This window comes from Nipponia nippon, unplaced genomic scaffold (assembly GCF_047370975.1).
Source record: "Nipponia nippon isolate SJK-2023a ecotype South Korea unplaced genomic scaffold, ASM4737097v1 scaffold_3, whole genome shotgun sequence".
NCBI lineage: Eukaryota > Metazoa > Chordata > Aves > Pelecaniformes > Threskiornithidae > Nipponia > Nipponia nippon.
In genome coordinates, this window is record NW_028262347.1 from 40,407,251 (window position 1) to 40,420,636 (window position 13,386).

The following is a 13,386-nucleotide window of genomic DNA, read 5'->3' on the forward strand; positions in this document are numbered from 1 at the left end:
ACACACAAAAACCCAACCTGTTGTGAACCTATGGATGGATTGTTGCAGTCATTACAAACACTAAAGGTGTGGAAAAATTAAAGCCCAGAGATATTAACATGGTTGCAAAAATGAGTAAGAGTTGCTGCCTTTTCTGTGCTTCTGCCGCTTTTCTCTGGGGCTCTTCTGCTTTCCCAAGAGTGCCAAGGAGGTGCATGTCTTCTCTTACCATGTTCTGAAGTTGCTACTGCTGCTCCAGCGGTGTGGAGCGTGCTCTGAGTGTGCACTGCTCTGGTGTCTTCTACCTTCCATCTCACCCGCTGAAGTGCCAGTGGTGGGATGTGAACTCAATAAGCTCAGGTTCTGATATGAAGCAGGCAAACTGAGAATGGGATAAGGGGAAGAGAGAAGCCCACGTGAAAGAGAAGATACAGGGCCAGAAAATGGGGTAGAAAAGGAGGAAGGACTGTGGAGGTAACAGTTTGAACATCAGATGGCACATCAGGCTTTGGCCTATACATAGTATCCGATATTTTGTCTATTTTAGACGGCAAGCAAAACAAGAGATACAAAGATGCTGTATTTGTTATTTGAATTCCTTGTCCAACTTGTTTTATAATTTTGTAGATCCCACTATGGTTCTTAAGTACTTGGCACATAACAGCAAGTAATAAAACCATTCTCCTCCACAAAATCAGTCGCTCCTTTGAATGGGGCTTTGTCTTGATATCCACAGTTCTAGGGCTTCGCAGCTACAATTCCTTCAGGAGATGTCCCTACTACGTATGATATGGTAGAAGAGAAATGCGATGCAGAGCATCGTATTACAAAACAGTTCATGTCACCTTCTGCATCCAGCCTGCTCTACAGGCTGTGTGACAGCCTCTAGGTCTCAGGGGATAACTGCAGCATACAGCTGGGACTTGCGTCTCCCTGTTTGAAGTCATTCTCTACTTCTTAGTGAATAATTTTTGGTCTGCAGTGGTTTTGAGGTTTGCTGGTAATATTCGAGGTGCCACATAGCATTGCCTCTGTTCTCTAATTGGATATTTTATTGAAACTAACCTATCCAGAACAAAAGAAGCTTGTAAGAATTGCTTACACAACTCAGAAGTGACATCAGCATTCGTGTGTCAGCATTAGCGGTGCTCCGGGTGCTTTCCAGACATACAAAAGGAAACGGGGTTTGTTCCGCAATTGTTAGTTGCGTGCAACAATTTTTGCTCTTTTCAGTCATCCTGCCTTCTACCCCTTCACCTTCCCCATGTTTTCCTCCTCCTTGTTTCCATTCCTGTCCCTCCTCCTGGATCCTGGGCTTAAAGAATCTCTGATCCCAACAGCCGGCTAGTGAAAAGACGGCCTTAGCCCTATAGAGACTATTCCTCTCTCTGCCCAGAATCTCCTCATGAATTTGATGAGAGCTGAAGTCTCACCATCTCAAGGGAGACTGATACCTCGTGGCCCTTCTTCATGCTAGCTGTTTCAGCCAGAGGCCAGATTCAGCCGTGGGTTTGTGGGAGAAGGACTGTCCGCTGTTAGATTTAAAGTGATCTCTGACTGAACAGAGGTGGGATACATATTTAAACCGATCCTGATTTCCACAAAGAGTCATTTAGGTCAAGGTTGTAGCAAAAAATGTGCATCCAATCTCATCTCAGGTGGCTGATTTGAAATCCAAATCCAAGCTCAGACTCTCCCCAGGCTCAGAAAAATCATGCTTGGCATTTGAGTTAGCTCCAGAATAAAAGGTAGCTGCAGCTGTTGGGTTTGGAGCTTGTACTGTATCTGGGCTGATAAGATGGTTGGGATGCAATTCAGTGAGTTGCTCCTTTGCCAAAATATAACTATTTTTATGAGTACTATGAAAACAAAGGGTGAATTATATCAAAATATGGTGTTAGTCAGGAGTAGAAAAACTTACAGCCACTTCAGCTCAAAAGACTTTGCTCAGTTTTTACTATCTTAGCTAAATATAGACTGAAGATATTATTTTAGGCTGATCTACTGCTGCTTTCACTGAAAGCAGACAGAAGTTCTTAGAAGACTAATTTTACACATTCAACATTGAAAATTTTGACATGCATATGGATGTCAAGACCAGGACTGTGGGCATTACATTTTGTTCTTGTAGTGCTTCTTATTATTCTTATTATTATTTGAAAAATTAATCTCTTTGCACTACTTCAACTCTTTATGAGTTTCTTATATACCTGCAATTCTTAGTTAGGTATTGAGGATCATAATGTACTGTTGATTTCTCAGGAGAGCTTCCCAGAGCTCTGGAGATAAAAAAAAAAAAGAGATAACTGACACAGTGAGACTCTTAAAGTGGATCTACAGCCCTGCCTATGGAGAGAATTTCAGGAAAATTAAGGTAAATTCATTAAAGGACCGAGCACAGTAAATAGATGAGAAGGTGCTTTAATAGCCCATGACAATTGTCTTACTCAGTACTCATTGGTCTTAAATTGCTTCTCCTCTGAAGATGATTAAGAAAAGGATGTAACTCTGTTAGGCCACACTTCATCCAGCTATCTAAAGAAAATAACACTGCCTACGTACCTCATCTTAACTTGTCATGGTGTCTTTGAATAAGCGAGCCATGCTCACCCTATACACAGGACTTCAAATGATTTTGCCTTTTTAATCTCCAAAATATATGGGAGGGCTGGAATGGCATCTTGGCCAGTTTTCCATTCCCTGATTCTGCTAGCTGTCCTCTCAGACCTCCACTCAGGTGAGTAGTCCTGCTGCTGTGAGTAGAGTTCTGCAAGTGCAAATTTGCTGAAAAAAAATGGTACCCTGCCTTACAACAACTGGCACGTTAGAAAGGTTAGAAAGAACAAGGATTTGTTTTAAACATTCTGAAAACTTGGCCATATGCAAAAGTATTGGGTCATAAAACATTTTTTTTAATCCTGTAAAGACAAGAATAAATTGTGTGTTCCCCAATAAAGAGCTTAACTCTGCAGGTTGTTCTTATTTACCATGAAGAACTGCTTAATATTGTGCAAGAAGAATGTCAACAGGATTGTCAGGAAGGACTGACAACAGGACATCAAGGGAAGCGTTATTAAGCAGTATTCAAACCGTTCTGCCTTCCCTTTTGCTATGGCTATGGATGCATATAACCACACAGGTATATCAACACCTCTGTAAGTATGTGCGCAGACCCATATATCTCAAAGTGCTATTGCAAGCATTTCTGAGATTTTTGATTCAGTTCATTATTTTCAGGCTTTTCAGTGTTCTCATATATATTACATCTAAGGGCAAAGTGACACTGTGTAAACATGTGAATGTGTAAGCCATATGTCTGTTCTAATCATGCATTCGGGTTAATCAGAGAAGTAATTGTGCATGTGTTTGATTTTCAGATGTCTTCTTGCTCTTGACAGATTGAATCTGGATTTGTATGGTAAAATGAATGGGGAGGAGGGGGACTTTTATCCATCCATATTTTTTAAAAGTACTAGGAATTAGTACCCACAATTCCATTTAAAAGTGAAAAAGGAAATGACACAAGAATAGTAAGCTGAGCTTACACGTAAGCACTTTGATCCAAAGATTGGGAGTAGAGAAAAGGAGGGACATCCTGAAAATATAAAATGGCTTAAAAACCCCACCAGTTGTGAGAAAGACAGCACTCATCTCAGCAGTTCTTTCTATGGTTCTCTAAACTCTTTTCCACTATGAGAAATGTTTTTCTGTATGAATAACATATAATCATTTTTAACACTGGAGTTAGCATAAAAGAGACATTTTTGTTACCAAAACTTCCAGGATACTTCCTTGAAGGAGTAGCTCACCTTGCTTTGAGCACAGATTTACATAAACAGGTTTTCCTGTCTCGCTGGCTTCTAGCTGCATCCATGTATGAAGGTATTTCTTACTCTTCTTGGCCATTACCTTCTGACCTTGCTTTGTGAGAAAGAGAGAGCTGTTGGCCACCTTCAGGAGCCCGTCCTCCTCATGGCAAGTCCACCTGACTGCCTGGGGACAATCGATGACGATGCTGCGAGACGACAGGGCAGAGCGTGTAGAGATGCTCAGGCACCGGGCAGATTTCACATGGAGGAGCTTGTCATCTGCCGTCCACTGCCACTGCTGGTTGAGGTTGGTCATACTGCACTTTTCCATAAGGACTCCTCTCTTTTCTGAAAGACACTGCTGTTTCTGGACATGGATAATCAGAAACCCTTCTGGAAGAGGAAAATTCCAGAAAAATACAAAAGATTACACATGGTTATTTAACAAAAAGCAAATTCTTGATGATTTAAAATACATCAACAAATAAATCTCTCTTCCCTCTTTCTATATGTTGAACTTTTCATGAACTTCCCATGTGTTGAACCTATATAAAAAAACCCAAGATGTACAACCCACATGATGCAAGTGCTGGTATTGTAAAGAGTGAGAATGCAAAAAGCAAACTACTGTGCAAAGGTCACCTTGACCTTCATTATATATAAAAGTGAAGAAAAAAATAAACTGGATATAAAAGAAATCCAAGAACTATTAACTTTAAATACCAATTCTAAATACCCCACTTCCCCTGCTTGAAAGCATAGAGATCTACACAAGCTCTCAGTCTTTTTTCCATTTTACGACACAGTCTTTTTACAATATAATTTACTGCCTGGAAATTGTTTTAGTAATACTCATAGTGTTTCTGAAGAAAACATATAAAAGGACGTTCCCAAATCTGTGTGCCTCTCAGTGCCTGTGCCGTTACAGGAATGGAGGCTCTTTACTGATAGGAAGCACATCTATTTTACTGGATTTACTCCAATGTCTCTCGCTTTTAGTTTTGTGACTGTCCTAATTCACGTTAGATTAGCTCTTTGTGCCACCACACCAAAAGATCAACACCAAACACTCCAATGAAGAGAACTACAATGCGTTCATCAAAAAACCCCAAAGTTACCAATGCAAAATCCATACTTGTTACAGAACACGGAACTGGATATTTCAAATGCAGCCTCCCTGCCACATCTTGTTTAGGTTTTTCTCTTTTTATCATCTCAGCTACTCAAACATTTCCAGCCTCATTAGTCACACAGTGCTAAACCCAACGTGTATTTATTTCCCTTGGTTGAAGTTTGTCATCCCCCTGTTTTTACAGACCTGGGTATTTTCTAACTAAGCATCACAGAAAGCTCCTGGCTCTGGAAGTTTCACAAAGTAGGACTAAAAAATAGGAATCTCCCCTTCGAAGAGCTTTTCCCAAAGCTCAGCTCCCAGATTGTCTAGCAGGAGATCTTCTTAAAAAAAAAGAAGAGGTATCTCCAGCATAGAAGGAGACAGTTTATTTTCCTTTGGAAAGAAATCTAAACAGAACCGGCTACGTTGGCCCTGCCCCCCATTCCTCTCCTATGAACCCAAGCGAAGAAGTGACTCGGTTTTTGTAAGTCGCCAGCTGCCCCGGAGGGCTCTGCTCGGTGGCAGAAAGAGCCACACGGCGGAGGGGAAGCAGGGAGAGACACTTACCTGAGAACGTCAAGGCAAGACAGGTAGAAACCAGGACGTGAAATAAAGAATCCATTTTCCCTCTAGCAACTCCCCATGCTTCTCTTAAAAAAAACCACCTCAGATAAAGTGAAGCGAAGGCTAGGAAGGAAATGTGCCTTCACGGGGGGAAAAAGTCAGTGACGAGCACTTCCTTCTATTCAATTGTTTTGGGGAGTTTTACACCACTTTTTGTCCTTTCATATGATTCTTCAGAGTTTACTAGTTGCTTTATTTTGGAAAAATAAAAGCAAAAGAGAGAGAGGTTTTCAAACATCCAGGAAACTAAAAGCGATGATGTTGAATAAAGAAAAGGGATTATACTTTTGTGTAGTTCATTGCCTGTGAAATACTACAAGTCTGCAGGTGATCTGGATGGTGCTGAATAAGTATAAACTGTATTATCTAGGGAACAAACACACATTTTTTTGTAACTATACATAATCAAGCAAAATCTCGATATTGATAGTTCTGACTCCACAAATTCTAAAAGCTAAGTGGAGAGGGGGAGGAGAAGGGGAAGAGGAGGAGGCAAAGCTCTGAAGTCCACACTGGGTCTTACACAAACTCCCCCTGAGGGATGAAGTGATGCTGGTTTTGCCTTCCCATCAGGCGATCCACCTTGCTCCATGTCAGTGGGAGATGGGCTGTGTCCTCTGGATCGGCTCTCCAGTGGTCTGAAGCCACGGTGGAAGCTAACCAAATTGTACTGGGCTGTCCCTGTTCATGGGATTACGAGAGTGTGTGGTGCATTGGCTACTCTAGGCAAGAATAGAGACTTCAGTAAATATTTTATATCAAGTGTAATTTATTAGCAGTATGAAGCAAAGTCAACATCACTGCATTAAAAACTCATTATACCCTGTAAACAGACCTCCCAGTGCTGTAAGTCATAATGCCAACTTTTGCATTTCTCTTAAAACCAAACTCTTACTGAACAGTAAAGGAAACAGTCATAGCAGCATTTTCTTTCTTGTATAACCTGTCGTGGAACAGTTCATATCACTAAAGGCATCTATCTCTTACTGAAAGAGAGAGAGCAGATAAACAACATAAGCAAAAAATCCCGTGTTAATAAAAGACAGACAAATATTTAAAATCCTTACCATTTAATATATGCTACAAAGTTTCTTTTAAAAGTAAAATGACTTACACAATTTACAAATACACTGGATTCGGGTCTGTAGCAGAAGCACGTTCTAAGACAATCAACAGTATAGGGTAAATACATACACACTGAATAACAGACATTGTGCTCTGCAACTGCTCTGTAAGACCTACAGTAAATACACATTTAATAGTTAATAGTATGAAGAACATATATTTCCATATAAAATATTAACTGCTTTTGAATATTTTCAAAAACAAGACTTTTAATTTTTTTATTATCTCATCTTCTTTTTTTTAATCCATAATTGAACACTTGCAATTTTAGCAGCAAGAATATTATGTGGCCAAGAAACAAGCTCACCACATAATCAGTAATAGCACTTTACAGTACAGTTGACAGTCCATTCACAAGACAGTTTGCAAACGTTAAAGCATTTATACACTTGATAAACATTTCTTCTGTGGAAGTTCCAATGTCCATCCGACTGCAGCAGTAGCACATACATACATTCCATATGGCAGATATCAGTATTACAGAATTAAACCCACCTTTAGATATATACGTGAAATCCATGTGTTGTTTCAGTACGGTACCTTCTTTATAAATCATTTTTGGGAAGCTCACAATACATTCATATACAGTAAGGGTCCAGCAATCTCTATACTTTTGCCAAACCGTCCGCAATCCTTTCAGAAGTTGGCCTCAAAGCCACTCTTCCCACTGCAGTAAACTCCTTGAAGAAGCTGCTGGTAGGTAATGAAACAAATTACCTCGAGAGACTGACATTCGGTTTTACCCTCCTTGGCTTCACTGGACAGCTTCTGCAGAAAGTCTGCTTTCATACAGGCTCAGTGCATGGTGCACAAATTCATACTGTTCGCTGGTCTGAACCATTCCACCCCTGAAAAGGAAACACATCGGAATGAAATCTTATTTCTTAAGAATGCAACAACCTCCAGCCCCTGCCAACCCCATGACCACCAGACATGGTGGTATTAACATGGTGGCTTGTATTAACAAGCCCTTTTCTCAGTTTTTGACGTAGAGCTTGCTTGAGTAAGTGGGAGATCTGCCTGAGCAGAAGTACTTTCTTCATAACTTAGGCTGTCCAGCACATGCCCAGCATGAACCACCATTCCCGATTCCGTCAGGGTAAGAAGTAGAAAGGAAAACATCTGGCATCTACATTGTTAAAACCTACATTTCAGATTCAACAGATTCATAGAGAATTTTGCACAGTCACTTGGGCACGGAAGGCCAGATACACGGACGCAGCATTACTATTGATGGAGCAAGGGAGTATTCAGAATCTGGCCTTTCATTTTTGTCCTTTACTAAAAATGTAACCTTTGGTGACCCTCAGATCGCCTGTGCAGAGAACAGCGCTTCCTGTCCTCTTTCTAACGCCTACGATGCATCCGGTCTGAACAGCAGCCACCGAAGAAATGTTACAGCAGTGACTCATTTCAGCACCAACAATACAAAAGAGTTTAACTAACTTGACCATAAAAAGGACTAGTTACAGCCAGCTTGGATTAGATGCCTGCATTTAATACATTCACCTGATAACAATCCCTTTTTCAGGTCTAAGTATGAGGGTCAAGTCCCACATCTCCAGTGCCAACTGCAGTGTGCTAGGAAGGGGATGACGTCCTACAGGAGGCAGGTGTGATATTTAGCGAGAGCGGTACCATTCAGCTCTGAAACTAAACTCAGCCTCTTTCTGACAGCACTAAGATCTTCTAGGTCTCGCTTCTCATGGAGTGAAGCCTCAAGTTTACTTTTATTACTGCATCTGCCAGGGTATTCAAAGCTACCTACTCTGCTTCTAGAACCAAGCCCCCAGTTCATCCTCAGCGTACCTTGGAGCAGCTAGTTACCTTCAGGGGGATAAAAGAGTAAATGGCCATAGTGGGAAGGAAGACATTAAGATGCGTATTGTATTTGGCTTCAGCTAGATCTTCACTGAAACAATCAGATTTGTGAGGGATTAGGATCCAGAGCAATGCTGAAGCCAGGCATCTTACAGGAGAAGGTCTGACAAAACCCCATGTGTCCCTTCAGACACCCTAGCAACAAAAGGGCCTACTGATATACAAAGCTATATGAAAAATGGTAAAACCGCCTCAACAAGTATTGTCCTTTAGTATTGGAGAATGCTATCTACAACCATAAGGCCCTTTTATTTTCCGCAGTGCTACTGGATGGTTAAATGGCTGTGGCAGGAAAAACATAATTAAAACAATACCTACTTCTTTAAGCTGTCTCTGCTTCTCCAGTGAGCTCAGGCAACTGTAAAAAACCTTTTAGTGAGCTGCATGTCTATTATGATATGTTATTCCTAGGAATTAAATCACAGGCCCTTAAATGGTCCCATCCGGTGCAAAATGCAGCAGCCTCTTAATTTTGCCAACAGAGACATCCACAAATTCCTAACTCTTGGCTGCCTGCTGCCTTCAGCTGCTCTCCTCTGTGCACGTCCCCTGCCCGGAGATCCAGCAAGAGTCTAAAGGTGACGGTAGGGCTTTGCTCTGGTCCTCTGTGCTGCTTAGTCTCCTTCCTTCCTCCTCACTGCTGTGTCCTGCCCTGCCCACGCAACCCCTTCCCAGCCAGCTTCCCTCCCTGTCTCCCCCATCCGTGTTCCCCCAAGATGTGCTCTAAGGGAGTGTGTTTCCCAGGTTAGATCTGCTGTGTGGAAGGGGTGGAGGAAGGGAACATATCCAGGGAGAAGGACTTGGCAGGAAGGGCAGGTTAAAACAAGTTTGACTGCACTAGGCTGTTTGTGGGGGTGATCCTTGCTCCTTCCTCTTCGGTGCTGAAGTAACATAGAAAATCCGCAAGAAGGCATGTATAAGCCTGGCTGGGGCTCAGCCCAGCACTACCACATCTGTCGTGCTAGCAAGCATAACTGGGATGTTATGGTACTTCTGAATCCTGTATGGGCAAATGAGTGCACCTCCCTGTCAGCTTAGGGACACCTGAGAGTTATACAGAGGTTCAGACAACTTGGCCTTGTCAGTGCTATTATACCTGGCATTCAAAGAACCACAGCATCACAGAATGGTTTGGGTTGGAAGGGACCTTTAAAGATCATCTAGTCCAACACCCCTGGTAGGGACATCTTTCAATAGACCAGGTTGCTCAAAGCCCCATCCAACCTAGCCTTGAACACTTCCAGGGATGGGGCATCCACAACTTCTCTGGGCAACCTGTTCCAGTGTCTCACCATCCTCATGGTAAAGAATTTCTTCCTTACATCTAATCTAAATCTACCCTCTTTTAGTTTAAAACAATTACCACTTGTCCTACCACTAAAGGCCCTGGTAAAAAGGCTTTCTCCATCTTTCTATAAGCTCCCTTTAAGTATTGAAAGGCTGCAATAAGGTCTCCCTGGAGCCTTCTCTTCTCCAGGCTGAACAACCCCAACTCTCTCAGAAGGAGAGAAGGAGAGAAGCACCTCTCTCATGAAGGAGAGATGCTCCATCCCTCCGATCATTTTTGTGGCCCTCCTCTGGACCTGCTCCAACAGGTCCCTGTCTTTCCTGTGTTGAGGACTCGAGAGCTGGATGCAGTACTGCAGGTGGGGTCTCACCAGAGAGGAGCAGAGGGGCAGAATCCCCTCCCTCGGCTTGCTGGACACGCTGCTTCTTATGCAGCCCAGGATACAGCTGGTTTTCTGGGCTGCAAGCACACATTGCTGGCTCACGTCCAGCTTTTCATCTACCAATAATGCCCAAGTCCTCCCCTTTGTTCTTGTGCAAGGGTCATGTTTAATAGCAAGGAATTATCTGTGATGCTAGGACACAAGTTTGTGCAAAGGCTGCGTGGAAGAGTGTTTCAGGAGGAAATCTGCTCAAGGAGGGAGGTTTCCTCTCCCGTGTCCCTAGTGCCCAGAAGGGATGTACCCACAGCTACGGCACCTCCGGGTGTGCAGCCTTCGTCCTCTGCCAAGCCCACGCTGCTGGCTCTTCTGTGAGCTGCTGGGCTCTCTGCTTCTTTGGGACTCTCTGAGGTGGTGCTCGGAAGAAAGCCCTGGTATCTTGAGGGCTTGGGGACTGTGACCCATTCTGCCTGGGCAGCCACGGGGGAGGGCAGGGTCCTTTACCCTGCCCTCTGGCTTGCTGCTAGTGCAGCTGGATGCAGTCTGCTCCAGAGCGAATGTAATCCAGGGTTTGGGATTTTTTTTTTTTAACCTGAAGCGATTAGTCAAAACACTTAAACAATGAATTGACGCACACTGGAAACTCTTTTCATCCTGTCTGAGGAGCCAAGAGCAAAGTTATCAGACGTCATTCCAAGAATGTGCCTTTAAGGTTAAGAATGTGCAAAGTTTCTGGATATCACAGTAGGTCCTGAAGATGCCTCACATCAAACATTTCCTGTTTCTGTTGTATAACATAAAAAATGAACTGGGAAAAAAAGTAAGCTGAGCAGACCTGTGGGTCTGTCTTTCTATGAATCCACACCAAACATGGCTGTATCTCCATCCTGGGTCAGGATTTTGAGTGGGTGGTCCATTTCCTCATGTTAGCTCAGCACAGATGATTACTGCCAGATCTGTTCACCCCTTAACTTACACTGAACAGCTAAGAAGAACGTGGCACCTGGACATACCTTGCCTGGGAACAGCTCTCTCCTGTCTCATTCCCTGTTGAAGCTCTATTTTAAACTCTGTTTCGAGGGGCTACATAGGCAGTTAATTAAGCTGTTTTTCAGCATAATGTTTTGCCACCATCTGCAATTTGTCTGGATGCTTGTTTGGTTCTCACTGAGTGTGCTGGGCAGTGGGAATGTTTTGGTGAATCACTACAGCATCCCTGTGAGTCCCTCGAGCGCAGCTCTTTTCTCCTATTGCTCAATTCACTTTGGCAGAAATGTGGCCACGGACCCATGTGACAAAAAGTTCACACACAAGTGGATACCATCGAGTGTGTTCATTCCATCAGTAGGTCTGCGTTTGGATGGTGCAGCTCTGATCACGAGGAAGCCTGCCTGGGATTCTAGCGGAGATGAGGTATCAGAGATGAAATGATTCAGTGTACCTCTTGGGCAGCTTTCTGGCTCCTAGGTGGTCAGATAAAACCATCCCTTTCTGATAAACTCTCTTTTTTCTGTTCTGTGAGGGCAATCTGATGTACAAAGAATAAATTGGCACTCAGCTACTGGCCAGCATCACGAGGAAGACAGCCTCACCTCTGTTCCTGCTCCTGCTGGTAACTGAAGTGCCACACAGCTATGGCCAGAGCCAGCTCTTGCAGCCACGTCTAGTGGGACGTTAGGTTCATTTTGCCAGCTTCATGCCCCATGTAATGACCCTGTCTCACACGCCACCTGCCAATAACCACCACGTCAGGACGGGGTCATCAGGGGAAGCGGGTCTCATGGAGCTTTGTCCATGTTACAGTGGTACGCGTCCACTTTATGAACCCATGATCTGGTTGGGCTGGCAGTGGCTACTGTAGTCTTAGGGGCTGCTAAGCTCTGCCTTAGCAATCCTTTCTATACACTAACTGCCAGGTGAGTGAGATCCATTCTGCAGTATGGCCAATCGGAAAAAGGAAAGAAAAAGATTTTTTGGTTACTGAGTTTTGCCCAGAAAAATGTCTTTAAAAATTAAAACGCAGATATACTTTTCGTCTCAGGCAATGCCTGAGAATATGAAGAGCGGAGGCACCTTAAGCAAGATCTCTGGAGTCTATTTATATACTCTGAAACTCGAAAAAATACAGAAATGTGCAAATCACAAGACTTAACAATTTTTATAACGAGCTTTGTGTGGCTGAGATTGCTGTTATGAATGTTTATATTTGGGTCAGATTTTCATTCTCTTTCCAAGCTTATCTAGGATGCTAATACATACAAGAAAGTTCATTAGTCAGATACACTCGATGAAATTGTGTTGTCAGTTGTAATGCTGAAAATTTGGATTATTTTTTCTATGGCTGAAATAATGACATAAAAAATGATGTAGCTGAGACCAGAGTTTGCTTTCAGTTCTCTAAAGTGGAGTGTAAAAGCAATAAGAAAACGGTTATCTTATAACAGAAATACTAAAATAGGGGAGACCACTACAAACCTTGTTCAGTAAGACGAACAGATAATCAGAACAGAGTGTTGGAAATTTGGTGTTGATAATTTAAAACAGAGTAAGCATTTTTCTCTTAGCTCTTCCATCTTTTTTGTTGCTGAGATTTTTAGGTCAGGAACTCCCCTTGGAGAATTTTACACTCCAAGTGGCTCATGTTGCCCTGTAAGGATCGCATTACAACCTCTACTCTGAGGAAGGCACGTGGGAGGGGAAGGCAGAGGAGTTGATCCATGAACATGGTCAGCTATATGGATTCTGGTCCTTCTGCAATTCGTGGTTGCAGGACCTTTCAGAGCTCTTCAGAACACAAAAATCCTGTATTGTCCCTTTGACCTGAGCTCTTTTTCAGCATTTGCACCCCTATGGGTTGTTTCCATTTCAAGAAGAAATGTATGTCAGAAGCAGTTAATATACTTGCAAGGAGATTATATGATCTGGTACCTACGGCCAGAGCGGAACGAGACTTCTCTATTCTTGGTGCAACCCTGTTTATTTACTTTATACAAAATCCTGTTTCCCCAAGCAGAATAAGAAAGAAAAGTACAACCAAACCAGCAGCTTCCATTGTGCACAATACCCACATCCTCCTTTCCAACACAAATCTCTCTTCAGCCATGGTTTCACAAAACAAAGCACTCTGCAACAATGCTGGCTTACAGTGTTCCTGCTCCCAAGCTGTGAATTCAATCAGGGAATTGAT

General features: G+C 42.8%; 2 protein-coding genes across 3 annotated transcripts in view; both read right to left on the reverse strand.

Annotated features, from left to right (window-relative positions):
* Window positions 1-5,591, reverse strand: part of PTPRB (protein tyrosine phosphatase receptor type B) — a 67,486-nt gene extending 61,895 nt beyond the window's left edge. For both annotated transcript variants that reach the window (XM_087765382.1, XM_087765380.1), the window contains exons 1-2: window positions 5,470-5,591; window positions 3,789-4,181 (exon numbers count right to left, since the gene is read on the reverse strand). In XM_087765382.1, coding sequence (XP_087621508.1) covers window positions 3,789-4,181; window positions 5,470-5,524 — 448 coding nt within the window. In that variant the 5' untranslated portion in view covers window positions 5,525-5,591. The remainder of the gene's footprint in view (window positions 1-3,788; window positions 4,182-5,469) is intronic.
* Window positions 5,592-6,332: 741 nt separating this feature from the next.
* Window positions 6,333-13,386, reverse strand: part of PTPRR (protein tyrosine phosphatase receptor type R) — a 153,491-nt gene continuing 146,437 nt past the window's right edge. The window contains exon 14 of the mRNA XM_087765121.1: window positions 6,333-7,499. Within this exon, the coding sequence (XP_087621247.1) occupies window positions 7,406-7,499 (94 nt within the window). The 3' untranslated portion in view covers window positions 6,333-7,405. The remainder of the gene's footprint in view (window positions 7,500-13,386) is intronic.